General features: G+C 46.4%; 6 protein-coding genes across 7 annotated transcripts in view; 1 reads left to right on the plus strand and 5 right to left on the minus strand.

Annotated features, from left to right (window-relative positions):
• The window catches only part of LOC128720894 (sodium/calcium exchanger 1), an 87,006-nt gene extending 67,174 nt beyond the window's left edge, over window positions 1-19,832 (plus strand). For both annotated transcript variants that reach the window (XM_053814594.1, XM_053814593.1), the window contains exons 4-8: window positions 15,264-15,363; window positions 15,452-15,568; window positions 19,007-19,165; window positions 19,244-19,415; window positions 19,494-19,832. In XM_053814594.1, coding sequence (XP_053670569.1) covers window positions 15,264-15,363; window positions 15,452-15,568; window positions 19,007-19,165; window positions 19,244-19,415; window positions 19,494-19,698 — 753 coding nt within the window. In that variant the 3' untranslated portion in view covers window positions 19,699-19,832. The remainder of the gene's footprint in view (window positions 1-15,263; window positions 15,364-15,451; window positions 15,569-19,006; window positions 19,166-19,243; window positions 19,416-19,493) is intronic.
• On the minus strand, window positions 1,370-2,993 carry LOC128720901 (probable cytochrome P450 6a14). Its single transcript, XM_053814600.1, has 2 exons — window positions 1,877-2,993; window positions 1,370-1,785 (listed from the first exon to the last, which is right to left on the minus strand). Exons 1-2 carry the CDS (start codon window positions 2,988-2,990, stop codon window positions 1,370-1,372), a joined length of 1,530 nt encoding a protein of 509 aa, XP_053670575.1. The 5' UTR covers window positions 2,991-2,993.
• On the minus strand, window positions 3,702-5,314 carry LOC128720897 (probable cytochrome P450 6a14). The gene is made up of 2 exons (XM_053814597.1): window positions 4,204-5,314; window positions 3,702-4,120 (listed from the first exon to the last, which is right to left on the minus strand). Exons 1-2 carry the CDS (start codon window positions 5,312-5,314, stop codon window positions 3,702-3,704), a joined length of 1,530 nt encoding a protein of 509 aa, XP_053670572.1.
• LOC128720895 (probable cytochrome P450 6a14) lies at window positions 6,521-8,236 on the minus strand. The gene is made up of 2 exons (XM_053814595.1): window positions 7,120-8,236; window positions 6,521-7,047 (listed from the first exon to the last, which is right to left on the minus strand). The coding sequence occupies exons 1-2, from the start codon at window positions 8,234-8,236 to the stop codon at window positions 6,632-6,634; spliced, it is 1,533 nt and encodes a 510-aa protein (XP_053670570.1). The 3' UTR covers window positions 6,521-6,631.
• Window positions 8,788-12,605, minus strand: LOC128730995 (uncharacterized). The gene is made up of 4 exons (XM_053824089.1): window positions 11,492-12,605; window positions 11,009-11,423; window positions 9,382-10,550; window positions 8,788-9,306 (listed from the first exon to the last, which is right to left on the minus strand). Exons 1-4 carry the CDS (start codon window positions 12,603-12,605, stop codon window positions 8,888-8,890), a joined length of 3,117 nt encoding a protein of 1,038 aa, XP_053680064.1. The 3' UTR covers window positions 8,788-8,887.
• On the minus strand, window positions 13,068-14,640 carry LOC128720900 (cytochrome P450 6a22-like). The gene is made up of 2 exons (XM_053814599.1): window positions 13,563-14,640; window positions 13,068-13,489 (listed from the first exon to the last, which is right to left on the minus strand). Exons 1-2 carry the CDS (start codon window positions 14,638-14,640, stop codon window positions 13,068-13,070), a joined length of 1,500 nt encoding a protein of 499 aa, XP_053670574.1.
• Window positions 19,833-22,425: the final 2,593 nt, after the last annotated feature.

Below are 22,425 nucleotides of genomic sequence, written 5' to 3' on the forward strand. Positions count from 1 at the left end.
GTGACTTGAAAGCGTTCGATTTATCGTCGTACCTCCGAAAGTCACCGATAACGGCGGCAGGTTGCATAATTTTATCCAACCCGCACGTTGAAGCAACTCAGTCAAAGCGCTAACCCGAAACCCCTGGATTAATTCCGGCGGCGGTACGTGTACGTGCTAGTTCTAATGATAACACTTTTGTAGTAGGGGCGAGTGTGTAAAAAACCCGATTTGTCTGAAGCCGCATCACACACCTAGCTAGCTTCTTGAGTTTCTTGTGGGGAAGGGCTTTCGAATGGTTTGAATTTATCGCGTAATTGAATATTCGTTGGTTCGCACCTGATGCTATCTAATCTGTCTGGGCTTCATAAACCGTTGGCAGATAAGATTCCAACGGCTGGTGCCTATTTTAAGAACCGACAGAATATCTGTGTAGATCGATTGGGTGTAGCGGTTCATAAATACCAAAAGAACAACCCATGCTGAAAGATGTCTGTGCGCATTCGAAACGTAACAAAATACTGTGTCTTCTTCGATATCCATTTAAGCGCACGACTTCAAGCAAACGCCTTCATAGACATTTAGCACATCCAAACACAGCCGGCTCTCAGTTGGGCGTCGTGCTAGAGACGCAATTTGTCTCACAAGCAGCAGCAAGCATAACCGTTGCCACCATCACATGGGCGTGTTTCACGCGAGCATAAACAACGATGCTGTCCCATTGTCCGGCCACCATGATGAAGGCCACCAACGTCCAGCTTCGTGCTCACCATTTTGGTGTTGGTGTATTTGTATGATCGAACGCCAGTAGCGTCCAAAAATAATAATTTTGGAACAGATTACACTCTTCCATCAGCGATACGTGCTCCGATCTCCAATCTTATGGGCACCATGGTAAACTCGCGTCGTTTCTCTCTTTTGTGCGAGCGAGCGGTTTTTTGAACAGTCGAGAAAAAATGTGTCGAGTCACCGCAGATTCGCAACAGTTTTGTTTTCTTCTACTTCACGCTTGATGACCTGACGCTTCTTTCCAACCCAAATGAACGCTTCAATTAGGCGTGAAGTTAGTGCCAGGTCAACAACTCTTTTTCCTTCGTTATCTTTTTTGGACAACATTTAAACTATCTTATCGGATAAGCGTATGCATATGGGTTTTGCTACTGTAGTCTCACCGTTGATGGCAGTCTTCGCTGCAGCACGACTAATGAGAACCACGAGAGGATGATAATCGTTCATAATTTCTGTTGCAAAACCTGCTACAAATGACAGCTGGACAGCTTGTATCGTATTTTGTTTCATAATTTTATTAATCACACGCTACCGTGGGCTAATGGGATTTTGTTTTTGTGGTGATCAACTGGGCGAGAACATGACGATCAGCACGGACGGGCTACAGCTTTTCAACCTTGAGGTAATTGCCCGCGATCGGCGCCAAGGTGATCATCTTGGGATCGAATGTGACCTTTTCCGGGGTTTGCGCGGACGGTGTGAATCGGAACTTCCGCAGGAGCGTTATCAATCCCACCCTCGTTTGCATCAACCCGAACCGCAAACCGATGCAAACACGCGGACCCTCACCGAACGGCAGGAACGTGTACGGGTGTCGCTTTTTCACCTCTTCCGGCGTGAATCGATCCGGATCGAAACGTTCCGGATCGGGAAAATGGTCGGCATCGTGCTGGATGGCGTACACCGGAATCTGCACCAATGTACGCTTCGGTATGACGTGTTTCGTGCCTGGGATGATGTAGTCGGTAGACGGGACGCGATTAAGCGATTCCACTGGCGGGTACTTCCGGAGGGTCTCTGCAACGAAACATACCAACCACCAAGACAGGTTACTTCCATGTCGCACGAGAACATTGGCCACAGTGCTACCGGCGCGAATCTAGCTCACCGTTGATAACGTTATCCAGATACTGGATGCCCATTACTGCATCGTATGTCACCTGTCCATCGTTTTCCTCGATGGCGCGGTTGATCTCCTGTCTCAAGCGCTCCTGGATGTCCGGGTTCTTAGCCAGCTCGTACAGGCAGAAGCTTTGCGTGGTGGAGGACGTCTCGAAACCGGCCAGGAAAAACACGAACGCTTGCGCGGCCAGCTCGTTCTGGGTCATCCCAACTTCGCCCTTTCCCACGCTGCCATCGTCAGTGTCGTCCAACCGGCCCTTGTTCTTGATCTGTATCAGCAGATTCATGAAATCGTTTCTCTTCACATTGTTACTTTCACGGTAGTCAACCGTTTTCTGAACGATGCTTAGGAAGAACCGCTCCACATCATCGTACGTAATCTTCATACGAAACTTGCGCACCAGTCCCGGGTAGGCGAACGCGAAGAAAAACTTCATTAACACCAACGGAGTCTGCTCGAATGCCTTGTTCCCGTACTTGCGGAACTCCGAGTCCGGGTTCTTCAGTGAGTTGCAATCGATCCCAAACGCGCACGTCCCGATCACGTCAGTTGTGAAGCGTCCTAGCACGTCCTTCATCTCGATCTCCGGCTGGTTGTAGTTTTCCTCCATAAACTTTTCCAGCTCCAACGCCACGTCCCAGATTGTGCCAAACATTTGCTTCATTCGACCGGACGTGAACGTTGGTGTGAGCTTCTGACGCAACAACCTCCACGGATTGCCCTCCATCGCGAACAGATGCGCCGACAGCGGGTCGTCTTTAGCGTTGTTGAATACACCGTGATCGTGGAACACATTAAAATCCTTCACCAGGATCGTCTTGATCAGCTCCGGATCTACCACGATCACCGATGGTATGACGAATTGGCTTATGCCACCGTACCGTTCTCCTCGCTGCTTGAAGATCTTGTACAGTTCCTGATGGATGACTGCTCCATGGCGCTCCGTGCCTTGTCCCTTCGCGTGCCCGAAAAAGAAGTGCGGATTCGAGATGTACGGGAAGCCGTTGTTCTTCCAGTACTCGTGCTTGCTGCGTATGAACAGGTACACGATCGACACGACGAAAACGAACGCGACCAGCACCGTGTTAATGAGCTCCATATTTTGATTCGCCAAATTCCATCCAAACTCCTCAACTGAGCGGATGCGTGTGGCGCCTTCCATGTTATATAGGCCTAGACAATCGCTCCCCCGGCAGATTGCTTCAGATAAATGAGCACATTTGTTAGTGTGCGTTGCGAGACGATGGGATGGATGATGTTTCCAAACTTAAATTTCACCAGTCATTCAACCAACCAACCATATTCACAAAACTGGCTCCTACGTGTTGGTGTTAAACTTCAACCGGGCTTCTTTAATTTTTTTCCGAAGCTTTCGGTTTTTTCCTCCCACTGCTACACCACCGCGAGGGCAACCGATAGAAGAAAGCGCTAATGCTATTGATTATAAACGCACACGTGAAGAACGCAAGTTTCGTCGATGTTTTGCTTTGAAACATGATCGAGGCGCACGTGCCGTATAACACTTAATTTCTTGTAATTGCACACATTAACGAGTGACATATCATATTCATCATATCCACGGGCCATCGAAAGCTTGGTGCCTCCTTGATTCGTTTCAGACCTGTGGAAATTATCCCATTCAGTCGAGTAGCGCCGAGCAGTCGAGTCGAGTAGTAGGTTAAACAATTATTCAGAAACAACGTGTTTTGGGGTTGGGTGCTTTATTTCGTTTATCTGTGTGCCATCTTCATTATGATAAGCAATCTTTGAAGCCAAAAACGTCACTACAAAAATTGAGCTTGTGTTGTTATCAGACGACCCTCTCTACCTTCAGGTAATTGCCACCCACAGGCGACAACGTGAACATCTTTGGGTCAAACACTACCTGCTCGGGTGTTTGGGCGGATGGCGAGAATCGGAACTTGCGCAGCAGACTTATCAAGCCCACCTTGGTCTGCATCACTCCGAATCGCAAACCGATGCAAATTCGAGGACCCTCGCCGAAGGGCATAAACACGTAGGGATGACGTTTCTTCACCTCCTCAGGATTAAAGCGATCAGGATCGAATCGATCTGGGTCGGGATAATGATCGGGATCGCGCTGGATGGCGTAGATCGGAATCTGAACGATCGTTCCCTCCGGTATGACGTGTTTCGTGCCAGGGATAACGTAATCCTGCTCCGGCTTGCGTGTTAGCGTCTCGACCGGCGGGTACTTGCGAAGTGTTTCTGTGAAAAATGACGTAAAATAGAGTTATATTTATTACCAAAACAAACTCTCCCGTGTGTTGGCCTTTGAGTGCAACACCTACCATTGATTACGTTATCCAAGTACTGTATGTTCATGGCGACGTCGTACGTCACTTCACCGCCGTTTTCATCGATCGCCCGATTGATCTCGTCCCGCAAACGGTCCTGAATGTCCGGGCTCTTTGCTAACTCGTACAGACAGAAGCTCAGCGTGGTCGAGGATGTCTCGAAACCGGCCAGGAAAAATATGAACACCTGCGCCGCGAGCTCGTTGTGCGTCAGTCCAACTTCGCCCTTTCCTACACTGCCAGCGTGATCCTCCAAACGGCCGTTGTTCTTGATCTGTATCAGCAGGTTCATGAAATCGTTTCGTTGCACATTGTTCATTTCACGGTAGTCAACAGTTTCGCGCACAATGCCCATAAAAAAGTCCTCAACATCTCGTTGGGTAGTTCTCACACCGAGCTTCCGAGCAAGGCGTGGATACGACGAAGCGAAGAAAAACTTCGTCAAAGTAACGGGATCCAGCTCGAACGCCTTATTCCCGTACTTGCGGAACTCCGAGTTTGGCGTTTTCAGCGTATTACACTCGATTCCGAATGCACACGTCCCGATCACGTCAGTTGTGAAGCGTCCTAGCACGTCCTTCATTTCAATCTCTGGTTGGTTGTAGTTTTCCTCCATAAACTTTTCCAGCTCCAACGCCACGTCCCAGATTGTGCCAAACATTTGCTTCATTCGACCGGACGTGAACGTCGGTGTGAGCTTTTGACGTAGAACTCGCCATGGATTGCCCTCCAAACCGAACAAATTTCCCGTGAACGGGTCGTCTTTGGGGTTGTGGAATACGCCACGGTCATGAAACACGTTGAAATCCTTCACCAGGATCGTCTTGATCAGCTCCGGATCGACCACGATCAACGAAGGCATGACAAAAAGGCTTACGCCACCGTAAGGCAACTCGCGCTGCTTGAAGTGCTTGTACAACTCCTGGTTAATGTCAGCACCATGGCGAGTTTGGGATTGGCCTTTAACGTGTCCGTAAAAAAAGTGTGGATTCGGAGCAAACGGAACGCCTTGATCCTTCCAGTAGTTATGCTTGCTGCGCACAAACAAATACACAATCGACACAACAAATATGAACCCACAGAGCACCACGGTTACGGGCTCCATTTTAGCAGACAATTGATCGTGTTCGTGATGGGGTTCCACCAAAACTGACCCGAATGCTGTCGTCCGGTCCACTATATAGCCCAAAACGGCATACCGAGGTATAGATAAAGTGCGTAGCAAATGTACATATACCTGTGCACCATTGAGAGGGCTTGATGAATGTTTCGTTGGAAGCACAGGCTAGAGTTGGCTTCACCACCATAACCGCAGCTGTAACTGTGGTAGTTGAACGGATTTTGATTTTCCTCCCATCTCCAACCGAAGGTCCGGTCCAAAAGCGATGACTTTTAATTTTCCATACATTTGTTTTCTTGCTGCTAGTTTAGCATGTGGCTGTGAAAATATTTGTAAAACACATCGAAGCTATCAATTGCTGAAAGTTCAACAAGGTTCATGTCGCTATTATAGAAAAATGTTAGAAGCTGGATTTTGACGATGGTTTGATCCAGAGCATTCATAGTTATATACGATAGATTGTGTGAATAATGTAAAAATTTGGATCATCAAGGTATTCAAATAATGTTTTTTTTTTTCGATCGTGATCAAATATTTAAAATTATTGCATCAAACCGTGAACACTTACGATAATTTTTTGTTGATAATTTTTTGCTTGTCATCGAGCATGATGATGTAATTATCTGCTTCCAATGATTGTACCGTTAAGCAAATCCAATTTCTGCAAGCTGCTGTCAAAATGAGTCATTACTTGTTTCAAAATGTCTGCGGTATATTTCATTATCCTCAAAGGTAACGATAAGCACGGTATGGTATCATCTTATATCAATGAAATTCGGCATGCGTTGACCATAAAAGGCATAGTAAAATTGATTAAAATAGGATCATCATTAGCGCATTTTATTTTTCGCAAAAATCGTTGATTCATACAGATTTCCTTTAATTTAAACTGTGGCGTCAAAAATGTGTACCAAGACTGGTAGTCAGTTTTTTTTTCGATACCATTCATTTATTTTTATTCTATGTACTTGGACTTGGATGATAAATGCTTTGCTAGATAACAAAAATTGCTGTGATATACTCCCACATTGTGTGGTTGTGCATGAATCGTGTTCGCTTTCAAATGAATTTCTAAAGTTGGATCAAGTCACCTTCATAACGATAAGATAATCTTTATTTACAATGACTAGCCTTTAAAATCTGTATATAATACCATCTAGAGAATTATTAACGATCGAAATACGACGGGTCAGGCTTCTTCTGTTGCAAGCCAATGCCAATGATAAAATTTATTACTATCAAACGATTGTAGTGGCTCACACATTTCCAAAAAAGCAAAACTATACGCGCAAGCATCGTATCCTAAACCTTATCAACCTTTAGATAATTACCCGTGCTAGGGGAAATTATGAAGGACTTTGGATCGAATACGATTTGTGACGGAGTCCGCGAGGTTGGCGAGAAGCGGAAATTTCTCAACAGTGTGATTAAACCGAGCTTAGCTTGCATTACACCGAAACGCAATCCGATACAAACCCGAGGACCTTCCCCGAACGGTAAGAAGGTATACGGGTGACGCTTTTTCACCTCCTCTGGCAAGAACCTGTCCGGGTTGAATCGTTCCGGCTCTGGATAGAACTCTTCGTCATGCTGCATCGCATAGACCGGGATCTGGATGAATGTGTCCTTTGGGATAACGAGCTTCGTCCCGGGAATGGTATAATCGTACATGGGCACGCGACTCAGCGACTCGACCGGTGGGTATTTGCGAAGGGTTTCTGCGGAAGTAGCAAAACAGGAAAAAAAGAAGCTCAATTTGCACTTTTAGCTTTCACAATCGTGTTGCTTACCATTGATCACATTGTCCAGATACTGATTGTTCATCACCATTTCGTACGTCACCTGCCCATCATTCTCATCGACCGCTTGGTTGATCTCCTCCCGGAGGCGCTCCTGTATTTCTGGATTCATTGCCAACTCGTACAGGCAGAAGTTCATCGTAGTAGACGACGTCTCAAAACCGGCGATGAAAAACACGAACGCTTGTGCAGCCAGCTCGTTCTGTGTCAGTCCGACATCGCCCTTTGCTGTCACCGATTCGCCATCTTGATCATCGAGCCTGCCCTTGTTCTTGATTTGCAACAGAAGATTCATGAAATCGTTCCGCTGCACGTTGTTCTTTTCGCGGTATTCCACCGTGTCTCGTACGACTTGCAGGAAAAATCGCTCCACACCTTCATTTGTCAACTTCACGCCGATACGTTTCGCTAAGTTTTTGTACAAACTCGCGAACACGAACTTCACTACTGTTATAACGTCTTGCTCGAACACCATGTTGCCGTACTTGCGGAAATCTGATTCTGGGTCCTTCAGTGTATTGCACTCGATCCCAAACGCGCACGTTCCGATCACGTCGGTCGTGAAGCGTGCCAGCACATCCTTCATCTCGATCTCACGGTGACAGTTTTCGTTCATATACTTGAGGAACTCGTCGGCCACTTGCTGAATGGTGCCGAACATCTGCTTCATCCGGCCGGACGTAAACGTTGGTGTTAGCTTCTGGCGCAAAACTCGCCATTCCTGACCCTCCAGGGCGAACAGATGCGCCGAAAGTGGATCTGATTTGGCATCGTTGTACACGCCCCGATCGTGGAACACGTTGAAATCTTTCACCAGGATCGTTTTGACCAGCTCCGGATCGGTCGTGATGAGACCCGGAATCATGAAAAAGCTCATACCACCGATAGCCTCACCGCGTGATTTAAGATCCTTGTATAGATCCTGGTTGATATACGACGCATGCTTCTTCGTGAACGATTTCTCCATATGCCCATACAGCAGATGGGGCTTTTCGCGAACGTACGGGAACCCACGATCTCGCCAATAGTTGTGCCGACTGCGCAGGTACAGGTACGCAATCGACACCAAGAACACAACCCCGGTTAACACGTAGCTAAACAGCACCATCTTGCTGGTTCCCGCGATGCCACGCAACTAAACTGACTCATTCGACCGCCGCGCTCTTTTTATTTATCTATTCCGAACAATTGGGCAGAAATTGCTTGTGGTTGTGTGTCGGTAGGCAATTGCCAGGGTGGGGGATGAATTCCGGTGATGACTTGCGATTTTTTCCCTTAACGAATCTTTGCGGCTCCATAGTTAGCACCTCACTCACACACCAGCAAACTCGAGCAAATTAGGCCCAGCTTTTTTGGCTATCTATCCGGGGGCCCGTTCCTGACCTAGGTTGATGATTTCACGATCCAATTTCTGAGACGTGTTATCTCAACCCATGAATCGAACGAACACTGCATAGCTGCCGTATCTCATGGACCGTGTTTATATACATGGAACTGATAACAGTTCCCTACTCCATATAAGGACTTTCCGTTATCGACCAGTGGATAGCGAAGGCGAATCATTCCGATAGCAGTAAATAAATCATCTAGCTTAGCTGTATTTGATACATTTTTATTCCATCGACCAAGACTATGGTATGGTTTAATGCCTTGAGTCATAAGCATTAAACGCAATGTCCATGGTTTAACGCACATTACCGAACTTATTTCAAGCAAGAAAATACCATTTGCATCCTTGTTGAGTGTTTCTCCTCGAAGCTTATAATTTTTCAACGCACAAGAAATTTCCCTCCACGGGTGAAAGAATGAACGATTTCGGTGCGAAAACGATAAACTCCGGTGTTTTGTTCGTCGGTCCAAAGCGGAAATGTGATAGCAAAGTGGCCAGCCCCACCTTAACCTGCATCAGGCCAAATCGTATCCCAATGCATATCCTTGGACCCTCGCCGAACGGTAAAAAAGCGCAAGCAGGGCGACGTACGGCACCATCCGCTTCCGAGAATCGCTCCGGATCGAAGCATTCCGGATCGGGATAGTATTCGGGATCGTGATGGATCGCGTAAACTGGAACCAGCACCGGTGTACGACGCGGTATCACGTGGATTGTACCGGGAATGACGTAATCCTCCGAAGTCACGCGTATCGTCGATTCAAGTGGTGGATACTTACGCAATGTTTCTGGGTAAACGGAGAGAATTTGTCATTAGAAAAGTGCGTTCCGTTGATTTGAGAATCCTTGTTACTATCGCATACCATTGACAACCTGACTCAGGTACGACATTCCCATCACACCGTCATACGTCAGTTCTCCGCCGTCGGTCTCGAGTGTACGGCGGATCTCCTCACGGAGGCGATCCTGAACGTCCTGATTCTTGGCCAACTCGTACAGGCAAAAGTTCATCACCGTCGACGACGTTTCGAAGCCAGCTACAAAAAATATAAACACCTGCGCCGCAAGCTCGTTGAGTGTCATTCCTTCGTGGCTGTCCTCGCCAACAGCTCCTTCATCGTTTTGGGAGGTACGGTTCTTGATCTGTAGCAGCAGGTTCATAAAGTCGTTTCGCTGCACATTATTGGCCTCCCGGTAGTCGACCGTATCGCGCACGAGCTGAAGAAAAAATGACTCCAAGTCTTCCTCTGTCAGCTTGATGCCCAGCTTCTTTGCCGTCTCGCGGTACATCATCGCGAAAGTCATCTTTACTGATGTAGAGAGCTTTTGCGTGATGCTTTTTCTACCGTACTTCAGGAACTCCGAGTCCGGGTTCTTGAACGTGTTGCATTCGATCCCAAACGCGCACGATCCAATCACATCCGTCGTGTAACGCACCAGTACGTCCTTCATTTCCATCTCGTGCTGGTCGCTTTCGGCCACATACTTTCGCATCTCCTTCGCAACGTCCAGCATTGTTCCGAACATCTGTTTCATCTTGCCGGACGTGAAGGTGGGCGTAAGTTTGTGGCGAAGAACGCGCCACTCGTGACCCTCGAGCGAGAACAAATTTCCCGAGAGCGGATCATCTCGTGGATTGCTGTACATGCCACGTCCGTTAAACACGTTGAAATCCTTCACCAGGATCGCTTTTACTAGCTCGAGATCGCACACGATCACCACGGGCAGGAAGAAGAAGCTGAACCCGATAAATCGCTCTCCACGCTCCTTAGCATAGCGATAGATCTCCTGCGTCAGGTACGCGGCATGCCGAGTACGTCCGTTCCCGTGCATATGCCCATACAGCAGCTCTGGGTTGGGTTTACATGGAAATGCACGCTTTTGCCAGTACGCATGTCTATCGCGTAGAAACAGATAAGCTATCGACACGACAAACACCACAATTGCAGCTATCACTTCAAGCAGAGCCATCACGAAAGCGTTGTCACTCTCTGCGCTCCAAACGAATACTGCAGTTTTCACAAAGATCTGGCTGGCTGAGCCGTCAAATGATTGCAATCTTTGGTAGAAATCAAAACCAAACATCCCACCAACACAAAGGCATTTTGATTACTGCAACCGCTAGACAGAGGTTTGGATTTCTTTCTAAATTGAAGCACCCCAAACACATTGTTACCGTGTACGAGCACCTCTAGGTGGTATGCTTGCACTCTTGCTCTATCGTAAACATTTCATTCACGTTCCAAACCGCGTGTTCCACACAGTAGCATTTATTCTCATAAACAAATCGACCGTTCACGGCTCTACATGGGACGGGTTATTTGGCGCGATGACGCAACCTTGAGACGCGCGTATGCGCGAGGCTATAGACAGCTGATCATGAATAACACACAGATAAATAAATGATTCAAAAATAGATGCGTGCTCGCTCTCTTTCAATTGGTAAACCAAATACTTGAGGGCATCTCCATTGCATGGTACTGGCTGGACTACAGCTTTTCCACGTACAGGAAGTTGCCAGTGTCGGGCGTTAGAACGAACACATTTGGCATGAATTTTATACGCTCCGGTGTTTTTTCGGATGATGAAAAACGGAACTGACGCAACAGCGTGATCAGACCCACCTTAGTCTGCATCATACCAAATCGCAGACCGATACAAATCCTTGGACCCTCACCAAACGGCATGTACACGTACGCTGGACGCTCCTTTACAACCTCTGGCCGGAAACGATCCGGATTGAAGCGTTCTGGTTCGGGGAAATAATCCGGATCGTGGTGTAGCGCATAGATCGGTATCTGCACCATCGTACCCTTGGGAATGACGTGCTGGGTGCCGGGAATGGTATAATCGCTTTCGGGGGCTCGTGTGACCGTTTCCAGTGGTGGATACTTACGAAGTGTTTCTGGAGTAAGGAAAGAAAAACTATTCCATTATCCGGGGAAAATGCTTCAGACTTTCTCTGCTGCTTACCATTGACAACTTGATCCAAATACTCAATTCCCATCACCACGTCGTACGTCAGGTTTCCGCCATTGTTCTCGATCGCAAGGTTGATCTCCTCCCGGAGACGCTCTTGAATGCGCGAATTCTGTGCCAACTCGTACAGGCAGAAGTTCATCGTGGTGGAGGACGTCTCGAAACCGGCCAGGAAGAAAATGAACGCCTGGGCTGCCAGCTCGTTTAACGTCATACCGATCTCACCCTTGCCAATGTGCTCCTCATCCTGTTCCCACAGTTTTCCAGTGTTTTTGATCTGCAACAGCAGGTTCATGAAATCGTTTCGCTTCACGTTGTTGCGCTCCCGAAAGTCGACCGTTTCGCGCACGAGATTAAGGAAAAACGTTTCCACCTCTTCATCGGTTATCTTCAGGGTGAAGTTTTTAAAGAAACCACGCATCATCATAATGAATACGATTTTGATCATAGTGGACACTTTCTGCTCGAACACCTTGTTGCCGTACTTGAGGAACTCCGAGTCCGGGTTCTTCAACGTGTTGCACTCGATCCCAAAGGCACACGTCCCGATCACATCGGTCGTGAAGCGCGCCAATACGTCCTTCATTTCCATCTGGCCCTCGGGCGCATGTTCGTCCACGTACTGGCGCAGCTCTTCCGCAACACTCAGAATCGTATCAAACATCTGCTTCATCTTGCCGGACGTGAAGGTAGGCGTTAGCTTCTGGCGCAGGATTCGCCACGCGCGTCCCTGCAGTGCGAATAGCGTTCCGGAAAGAGGATCAATTTCGGGATTGCTAAATAACCCGCGGTCGTGAAACACGTTGAAGTCCTTCACCAGGATCGTTTTAATCAACTCCGGGTCGACCAGAATCACGGCAGGCACGATGAACATGTTGATGCCACCAAACGCATCCCCACGACTCTTAAGGTGCTGATATAACTCGCTTGTCACATATGACGCATGCCGCTCGGTGTTGATTCCTTTCACGTGACCGTACAGAAACCGTTGGTTGGCCACTGTCGGAAAGCCTCTGTTCGTCCAGAAGTTATAACGATTGCGCAAAAACAGATACACACCCGTCACAAGCACTAGCACCAGCGCTAGCAACGTCACAAAAGGATCCATGATGTTGGCCTCGGTTACTCGGGCAACAGTCAGCGTCTCACTGAACGTTCCCAACCAATTTTTATGCCACCAATGTTGTGGCCTCGCGGATCTTTGCTCCGTATCTCTCGCAACTGGATTCAACAGCCGCCTAACTTTGAGCGCATGAGAAAGACAGCGTTTCTAGATAGGGTATAGATTTTCTTCACACGCAACCACGCACACACGCCAGTCAGTTTGGGCGTAGTAATCGATGATTTCATTAACAGCTTTAACGCGCCAGTGTTGTCGAATCGAAAAAGAAGACTTTATTTTATTTACAAAATAACCATATCTCAATGGTTATCGGGCCGTTGCAAACATACAAGGGTATGGTATGTACAGATATTCGTCACCTCGTGCGCTTTGGGGCTTCTACGTTCGATGACTTGCAGAGCTTCGATTGGATGACCTTCACCGGCAGCTTGTGGGTCGTATCGCGTCTTATATTCGTTCAACGTTCAAATACATACCACTGCTGGGGGCAAGAACGAGCGAACGCGGTTTAAAGCTGATGCTTGCCGGTGTACGATTCGTGTTCAATGAGAACCGGAACGATCGCAGCAACGACACCAGACCAACCTTAACGAGCATCAACCCAAACGTGGAACCGATGCAGTGCCGTGGTCCTAATCCGAACGGCATAAAAGGCGCGTCTGGAAGCGGGCTGGTCGACTTGGCGTTTCCGCCAAAGCGATCCGGATCGAACACCTCCGGTTGAGGGTAATACTCGGGATCATGATGCAAAGCGTGAACGGGAACAACCACCAGAGTTCCGCGTGGGATAGTTCCTAGATGCTCAATCGGATAGTCGCAGTTAGACACGCGAAACAGATAATCTACCGGGGGGTACATTCGAAGTGTTTCTGGAAAAACCGATCATTTGTTCATCGTTAGTACACTGCGTTGCTATGGAAACACTGGTGCGCTAGCGCTTACCATTGACCACCTGATCCAGGTAGCCGAGAGACATCACCATGTCATAGCTCAGCTGCCCGTCGGTCTCATCAAGTGCCGCCACTATGCTGGAGCGTAACTTTTCCTGCACCGGACCGCTCTTTGCCAGCTCGTACAAGCAAAAGCTCATCAGGTTGGCGGACGTTTCGAAACCGGCGATGAAAAAGGAGTAGCACTGTCCGGCCACCTCTGTCATGTCGAGCTGCCCGTTCGCCTTCATGTCTATTAGCAGCTGCAGGAAATCGCGCCGGACCGTCTGATAGCTCTCGCGGTGCAGTATGGTCGAACGGCACAGTTGCAGGAAAAACCTTTCAACGGACGGTTCGTTGATGTACAGCCGCAATGCGTCGGCCACACGACGAAACGCGTATCCAAAGCGTAGCTTCCACATGCGCCATAAGCTGCAGTGAAACGCCCGGTATCCCATGGCTCGAAATTCCGCCCCAGGATCACGGATAGAGTGACAATCAATACCGAACACACTGCTCCCGATCACGTCCGTCGTATAGCGAGCCGTCAGGTCGGTCCACTCCAGGTCCAACCGATTGCCATGCGTGACCACGTACGCCGCAAGACTGTGCGCGATTCGCGCGGTTGCCGCAAACATCGATCGCACATGGCCGATTTCTAAAGCCGACCGCAGATGGAGCCTTCGCCGTTGCCACTGCTCACCGGCCAGCGAAAAGAGCGTTTCGCTGCTCAGCGGGTTCACCGTTTTGCTGGCATACAAACCACGATCCTGGAAGTGGGCGAAATCCTGCACCAGCACCCGCTCGATTAGCGTCCGATCGACGATCAGTAGCACGGGTGAGAAGAACAAATTGAATCCTCCGGCCGGTAAGTGGCGCTCGCGAAACTCTTGATAAAGGCGCTGCAAAATCGTGGCCGTATGGTGCACTGTCGCGAGTCCTGCCACGTTCCCGTACAGCAGGTGTGTGTTGCGGGCCGCTGGAATGCCAAACCGGGACCAGAACGTTTGGCGCCTTCGCAGGAACCACCGAACGGCAACTCCAAGCAGTGCCAACAAGCACGGTAGCAACGTCCACAAAAACGCCACCATTTTGTGCTGGTGTACCGCCGCGTAATGTGTGGCTTCGTCAACAGATCGGGTGCTTTTCTCGCTCGGCTTATCTTTCCGGTACCGACGATAGCGAATTCGTATCGAACAATCTTAGGCGACTTATCGCACATTGAGAGTCACGGCAAGTTTGAACCTTGGCTTTGTTTTGTGTACGAATTCGTCTCCAGTTATCTTTAGCTCACTTCCTCTGTTTTGCTCCTTTGGATCCTCCTCAACGTGTCTAGACATATGACGTTGACGGTTTCTGATACAGAGCTCCTGCATTTGTCTACATTTTACAAAAAAAGAACAAACCGTCATTTTCGGAGGTGTATTTTTTTTTTTTTGAAAAGTTGGGAAAATGGCAAATTGATTTACGGAGGGGTATTTATTTTTAAAATCGTTATACTATACTATATTTATGCTTGAAAATGAACAACGCATAGAATGTGCTAAGCTTATAGTCATCATTTAGGCGCTGTTTCAAAAAACAACGATCAGTAGGTTATTTTTAAACACAAGGATCATAGCCGCTACTAGCATCGAGTTTTTATATGAAATAACACACATTCCTCACTGCATTGTCTAGAATAATGTCATGTTTTACCTTTTTTTTATTTCAGAACACCGTAGATAAGTTAGTACAGCGAGCAAACGCCTCCATCCTGATCGGTACCTCGTCGTGGAAGGAACAGTTCATTGAAGCAATCACTGTCAGTGCCGGTAAGTTTCATCGTATGTAGGAACGGTCAAAGTTGAAAGCACCTGCTGATTATTTTGTTGGATCCTTCCACCGTTTCTTTACGACCAGGGGACGATGATGGCGAGAATGAAGGCGAAGAAGCGCCTACGCCTAGCTGCATGGATTACATCATGCACTTCATCACCCTGTTCTGGAAGATTATTTTTGCCTTTATTCCACCAACCGGTAAGTAGCTTAAAGCCTAGCACGTATCCCATACATTCAAGCAAACTGTAGACGATTCATGTGGTAACATCATAGATTATTGCACACACAACGTGCATCAGAGCAAACGATCAGGACTTTCGATGCTTTATTTCATTATCCACGTTGATTAAAAACTTTTTACTAGCCGTGTAAACTAATTGTTGAAAGCAGTAGCTAAGCTATGGTACTTAGCAGGCTCCTTCCTACAGTGTAACACCCTTTTCGGTTATGGCCCATAAATTATGACTATAAACCAAGGGCCTTTTTGTGCTGTTTCAACTGGAGAAAGTCTGTAATGAATCATACAGACAGCTTCTAGTAAAGCATTTATTGCGTTGCGTAATAAAAACTTCGATTAAAATTGAAAATTACTTTGCAGTCTCGGGTGACCGTAGAGCCTCAGAACAGGATGCTTTATTTTATCAGTGGTGAATTTAAAATCAATTTGCTTCCACGAATAAATGGCATGTTAACACTATATTATGAAATATATTACTGATCATTTTAACAATTGTTTAAAAACAAACACCCACCAACGAGTTGAATTACTGTAATGTATAGGTCCATAATTTAATTGTATACCGATTAAAGGTTGTAGTCGTTTCCCATCAACCATTTTGCCTTAGGCGTGTATTGATTTTTGCAAATAAGCACTCGGCAACGCGAAATAATCGATGCTGCCGTCTTCAACGGACATGTTTTGGTTAGCAAACAGACATAATTTTCTAGGAATGAAAACGAGACGATAAAACATAAAAATTCCTTTCCGGCTCGTTACTGCAACAACAAGCTATAACTGGATCTGTAACGATATTTGGCAATGTTGAACGGCACACCCTGGCACAATGCCAGCGTTGCGAATGTTTACGCTTGCTTATTTGACCGGCAAACCTATCCAGAACAGCGTCTTTGAAGTAGCGTCCGTCGCTAGCTGTCTGGTTGAAAAGGAATTTTTCATCCCATTACTTTGCCAAAGTTCGTCAGCTGGTTCGAGAGCGGCGTACCACGGAGCGTTCCTCTTCGAAAGGGGAAGAATGTGCTGCCATAATAAAATTCCTTCATCCAAACGCACCCAACACTCTCCCAGGTATTGACGAGAAAATCCAAAGGGTGCCAAAGTGAAATTTTCCACGCTCCAAGTCGCGTCAGCCAGATGTGTGGCTCGAGCCCTATGAACCAGTCTGTGAGGCATTCCGAGAATTTGCTTCGGATACGTTTCTTTAGCTTTTTGTCAGCTTTGGCATTCGTTTATGAATTACATATTCCACTTTTGGTCTTCTTATCTTTGGTGACATTTTGCATGCGGATCGATTAATTTTTACTGAACCAGTGACAGTCTGAATTTAAAGAAAAGTGAACTAATCAATTGTAACTTTTCAAATAACATATCAAATGAAAATGTAGTTCTTAAACTACTAGAAGCATTAGTTTCACACCTTCAAATAACTTAAGCAGGAAGTTTATTGCTACTATATATTCACCTGTACACATGTTGCTCGTCCTCTCAATTGTACCACGAAAAAGAGGAATAAATTGACTCAATTTCGGTACTTCCTTGCTTCCTACAGAACCTCCATTATAAAACGATAGCATTCCCCCATTTGTTTGCCCAACATGCAAATACGAGACACTCGCTCTACGTTTTTTTTTTATTTGCTTCCGGAATGGGGCTACATAGCATATGCTGTCTGTGCCATGATACGCTTCCCTACAGCGCAATGTAGTCAGCCCAGCTAGATGGTCATTACTAGGAAAAATTGAATTGTAATGGACGAAAATGTGAAAAGTGAAATATATCCCGGAAAGGAGAGATTCATTCGTGGACACGTCGTCCGATTCCACAACCCAGGATCCTTTTCAAAAGCCATGGATACGGCGGGATTGCCGTATACGCGTATTCGGTTGAGTGGAATGAATTCGGCGAAGTAAGATATCATTTCCCAAATGCATTTGGATACACTTCGTCCATACAGGATATCACGTTATTACACACGAACGTGAATATTGGAGTTCTTGTGAACCTTCCTGTGCAGAGGTTCTGTATAAGTTTGCACTCTATTCTGGAAAAAGACGGAAAAGGTCTCCTCATACGGCAGTAAAAACCAATGTAACGAGTGAGCGCTGACAATTTTCAAAAACGGCTCACATACTGCTTGTAGAGAAAGCCTAGCTATCTTCAACGTCTAATAACCTGAAAGCGGGTGGCGTTTGTTTGAGGGTGTATCCGCTTCCTGTTGCAGCGGAACAAAATCTTAGTTCTGCAGCGATTATTACGTCATGAATAATCCAAACTCAGTAGCAAGAGACCCTGGCGGATAAAATTATGGAAGGCTTCTCCGTAACGATTCTAATGTCAGTTTTGAAGTCTAGCTCTGATGTATTACCATCGGCTTATCGATGCTAATATTATTACGATCATTATAGTTCTCGAACTGCATCCAGTCCGCTTGTGGCGGATAATCCTTCAATATGACAAACACCCACATCCCGTGAGGATTAATGTCCACCATCAATCATTCAACCGCGTCACCGAACAATTCATCAATCTTCTGCGCCAACGGAGCTTTTCTGCATCTTTTCCACTTGCGCGTTTTTCACCCACCCCGTGTTATCGACGTACATTTCCCCTGATGATGCATGCGCTCGATGCCGGCCTGCGGAACAATGGGGAGGTGTGTCATCTCAATGTTAGGTGTCGAGAATGCCGTTACTGTCGTGCAGCTACAGCTGGAAACGGCCCTGCGCCGCTGAAACGAAGAGTGTGATTTGCTTTATTTTTACGTGACATGATACAAAGATTGAGTACGTATGCTTTAGAATGACACTGCCGCAAGCATGATAATACAACTGGGGAAGAGATTCTTACAAAAAAAATCCAAAGCACTGGCGAGGTGTATGGGGAAAACAAACAACATATGAATTTTGCTTAAAAAGAAAGTCAATTTGAGGCGGCATAAACCGCGAAGTGTTGAAGTCAATCAATCAACACTTCATCTTGCTTTTATATTGCTTTTGAGTGGCAAACAAATCACGTGACATCAAACACCATGTGCTTTCACGGTTCTGGTAGGATGTGAACATGGGATTCCGTAGAATAATTCCGTTGACACGGCCGGTTCGGCGAGAAAGAGAAAAAAGTTTGAGTTTTTCCGGCTATGCCAACACACGCATGAGGATATCGCATTAGCATAAGAACGTTCCAGATATAGGTTACTAGTTATCACAGGAATCGAGGTAGCTGCCACTTGACCGACATCCACGGAAGCCGTTGGGAAGTATGTGCGAAATGCATGAAAGTAAAAATATCCGCAATATTATGCATCCGGTGTTCCTTCACTCATGTCGAAGAGTTTTCGCGTGTGTTTTTTCTTCAGCTCGTTTACTCTAGCTTTTCTTCCGCAATGTGTTTAATTCCAGACATGTCCGGAGGATATCTGTGCTTCGTCATATCCATCTTCTGTATCGGTGTCGTGACGGCCATCATCGGCGATGTGGCGTCACACTTTGGCTGTACGCTCGGCATCAAGGATTCAGTCACTGCCATCATCTTTGTCGCCCTGGGAACGAGTATACCAGGTAAGCTGGGTGGCCCGCGTGAAATGTCCCGCTGTGAGATGCCATTAATGCCGTTGCAACCGTCTTGTTCGTCCGCAGATACGTTCGCCAGTAAGGTTGCTGCCATTCAGGACAAGTATGCCGATGCCAGCGTCGGTAACGTGACGGGAAGTAATGCGGTCAATGTGTTCCTCGGCATCGGTGTCGCCTGGACGATTGCCGCCTGCTACCACAGCTTCCATGGCCGAACGTTCGATGTCGAGCCCGGCACGTAAGTATCGATCGCAACGCTGGCTAATGCATATGGACCTTTATGCCATAATCTTAATCGCGCTTTCTCTCATTTTAGGTTGGCTTTCTCTGTGACACTCTTCTGCACGGAAGCGCTTGTCGCGATTTTAGTGCTGATGATCCGACGAAGCCCTTCGATCGGTGGAGAACTCGGCGGCCCAAAGAAAGCCAAAATCATTACCTCAATTTTCTTTTTCTCCCTGTGGATCGTGTACCTGCTGATCAGCAGCTTGGAGGCTTACGGCATCATCAAGGGTTTCTAAGTGCTCGAAAGAGCGAAAGGAAGATCGCGGGTGGAGACAAAATGGGGAGGTAGATAAGATCGCACTGCACACATGGACATACATACGCAATGCACGCCACAAGCAGCACTAGCACGAATACAACGAAGTCAATGAGTAGTCTGGCAGTATTCGACTTAACTATCGACAGATCGGACATGTTTTTGACGTTCCGAATTCCACTAGGCGAAACTCTGCTACTTATCCTTTTAGAACACTCGATGCCTATGCTTGTGACCAAGTCAACGCATCGAAAGGAGGCACGGTACGGACACCTACGAAACTACGTCCAATCTTTTGCCTGTACGCGGTACGTGCTACAATAAGGACATTTCGTAGGACTACGAGACGTACGCTTATTTACACATCTACTTACTGCTGCTAGCGCCAGAACTACGAAGCTGATGCTGTTTCTTTATTCAAAGTGAAAGTTCTGCTGCCTGTACGGTTTATTATGTTCTATTTTATTTATAAGTACACACATACACACATTGCGGCCCCGTTTATTTGCAGTGAGTTTCGCAAACTCTAGTGTTATAGAAGACGGCTTAGATCCTTGTTTATAATTGTTTCTTTTTTTACGCTAAGAAAACGCGAAAGGACGAAGTGTTTAGATAATAGAAATAGTTATACTTGTAACGTGTAGGCGTAAAAAAGCAAAACAAAACAACAAAGAGAAACTATTACAACTATGAACGAAGGTATGAGAACAAACATAAACGTAGCAACTCAAGTTCAACGTCGAACGAGTTAGAAAAATAGGGTTGGAAAGAGAACAAAAATACACAAAGAACAAAACTAAACTACTACCACGAAATACCATATGCCAAATTTGTTAAAATTAGTTATAGGAAGTATAAAGATGCAAGCCTTCGGTGACGCAAAATCGGATCGTGATGTCTAGTGGTAGGTGAAACAGAGAAGTAAACACAAACCCATGTACTCTCCGGTACGGACGAAACATAGAACGGCTCAGTAGATTAATGCGAGCGTTATAGCGAACAGTTAAGTTTGCCGATTTTCTGTTCAAATCGAATGTTACGAGCAAGTGTACGGAAGAAAAACGCAAAAGAAGATGTTACCCGGTAGAGATATTTACCCTCAAGCCCATTAGAACGGAAGCGGGATCGTAACGAAGTCCCGAAGAGTTGGCTATACCTCTATAGCTGCGTAGTAGCATCTTCGTCGGCAGAGAGATCCTGTAAAGCTTCCCGTACGGCGATCGTCGGCGGCACAAAGACAATGTTAGGACAAACGAAGTTTGTTTTTGTTATTTGCGATATGCTACGTACCACCGATATGCTAGCAACCCCCGAAATCATTCTAGTCAGCAAGAGTGTTAGAACATGTGAGCGAAGCGGTGCTATCTGCTGCTTGGCGGCGAGAGTGGTGCCAGGAACGTCGTGTAATGGGCACAAGTCCACACCACAGGCTAACCGACAAAACCAACCAAAGAACAGCCAAGGGCGTTGCTCAAGTTTTAAGTATCGATGATATCCCGGATAATAGCTTTCTCTCACCCTTTTTATGTTTTCTTTCACAATTGACATATCCCATCCCATCTCAGATATGTTGCTTATTGTAAATATGATATTTGAAAAGCATATTAGAACACCAATGAACGCGCCTCAGTAAAACCATGTGCAGACAATCGACTGCTGCTTTTAATGATTTTTGTGTGAAAAAAAAACACATATGTGCGGTAAACGTTTCATTAGATCTTTTCGCCATTGCGCTTTTTGAGCTCAAAATTCACATATGACAATTCCTTATAGCATGGAGTTGTCCATTTGACGATCAAATGATGAATCACTGTTGCGAAAACAAAAATAGAGAACGTCCTAGCAAAGCTAAAACAAATCAGAAGTAAAGAATAGAGAGTTAGTTGAGCGAACATCCATCCTTGGGCATCTTGAATCGACCAATAAGGCATCAGGCGTTTGATAGTGTGGCACCCATTGATCACGTAAAATACTGGAAAATTAACATATCGCACCAGGACCCAGTGGACCATCGGACTGGGCATAGCGCCACCGTGATCAAATGACGTGATCTTCAAGGGTCCAAAGGTTCCCAGGAAGGAACGCCCCGTGTTTCACGTTTTCCTAGGTCATTACCAATCAGCCATCTTACCTTAAGTGTTAAGAATAGGGAATTAGTTTCTTTAATTTCGGTAGCATACTTATTATCTAAACGAATAATGCAAAAAATCTTCTAAAAGACGCTAACGCAATGCGCTAATAGTACTTTTAATACTCATTTGACTATCAAACCGTTCACGATGTTATGTTCATTCGCGTCCTTCGAACCGTCTAGTTACGATGGGTATGGCAGGGACGATATATCCGGTACCCATTTGGAGTAGTTTCGAAAGCAATATAAGTAGGTCGAACCAAACCAACCACGCGGAGTCACTGTTAATGCCACACTTGAAACGCAATTACTGCAACGTGTTTCGGTGCGCCAGTTAGCACCCTCCTGACAAATCAATAACACCGGCAAATCTCGGCGGTACGCGCAGCAAACGTATTTCCGGGGCATTGCAAACAAGCAACCATTCTTCCATTTCAAACCGCAACTACAACTTAAGAATTTTCTTAGACTTTAATACAGTTTAAGTCTCGTTTTAGGGTATTTAAATTTTAGTCTTGTAAGCGTAAACATTGTTACAAATGCAGCCCAACATCGGATGCGGTGTACCCGGTATGA

Source organism: Anopheles nili, chromosome 2, assembly GCF_943737925.1.
Source record: "Anopheles nili chromosome 2, idAnoNiliSN_F5_01, whole genome shotgun sequence".
Taxonomy (NCBI): Eukaryota; Metazoa; Arthropoda; class Insecta; order Diptera; family Culicidae; genus Anopheles; species Anopheles nili.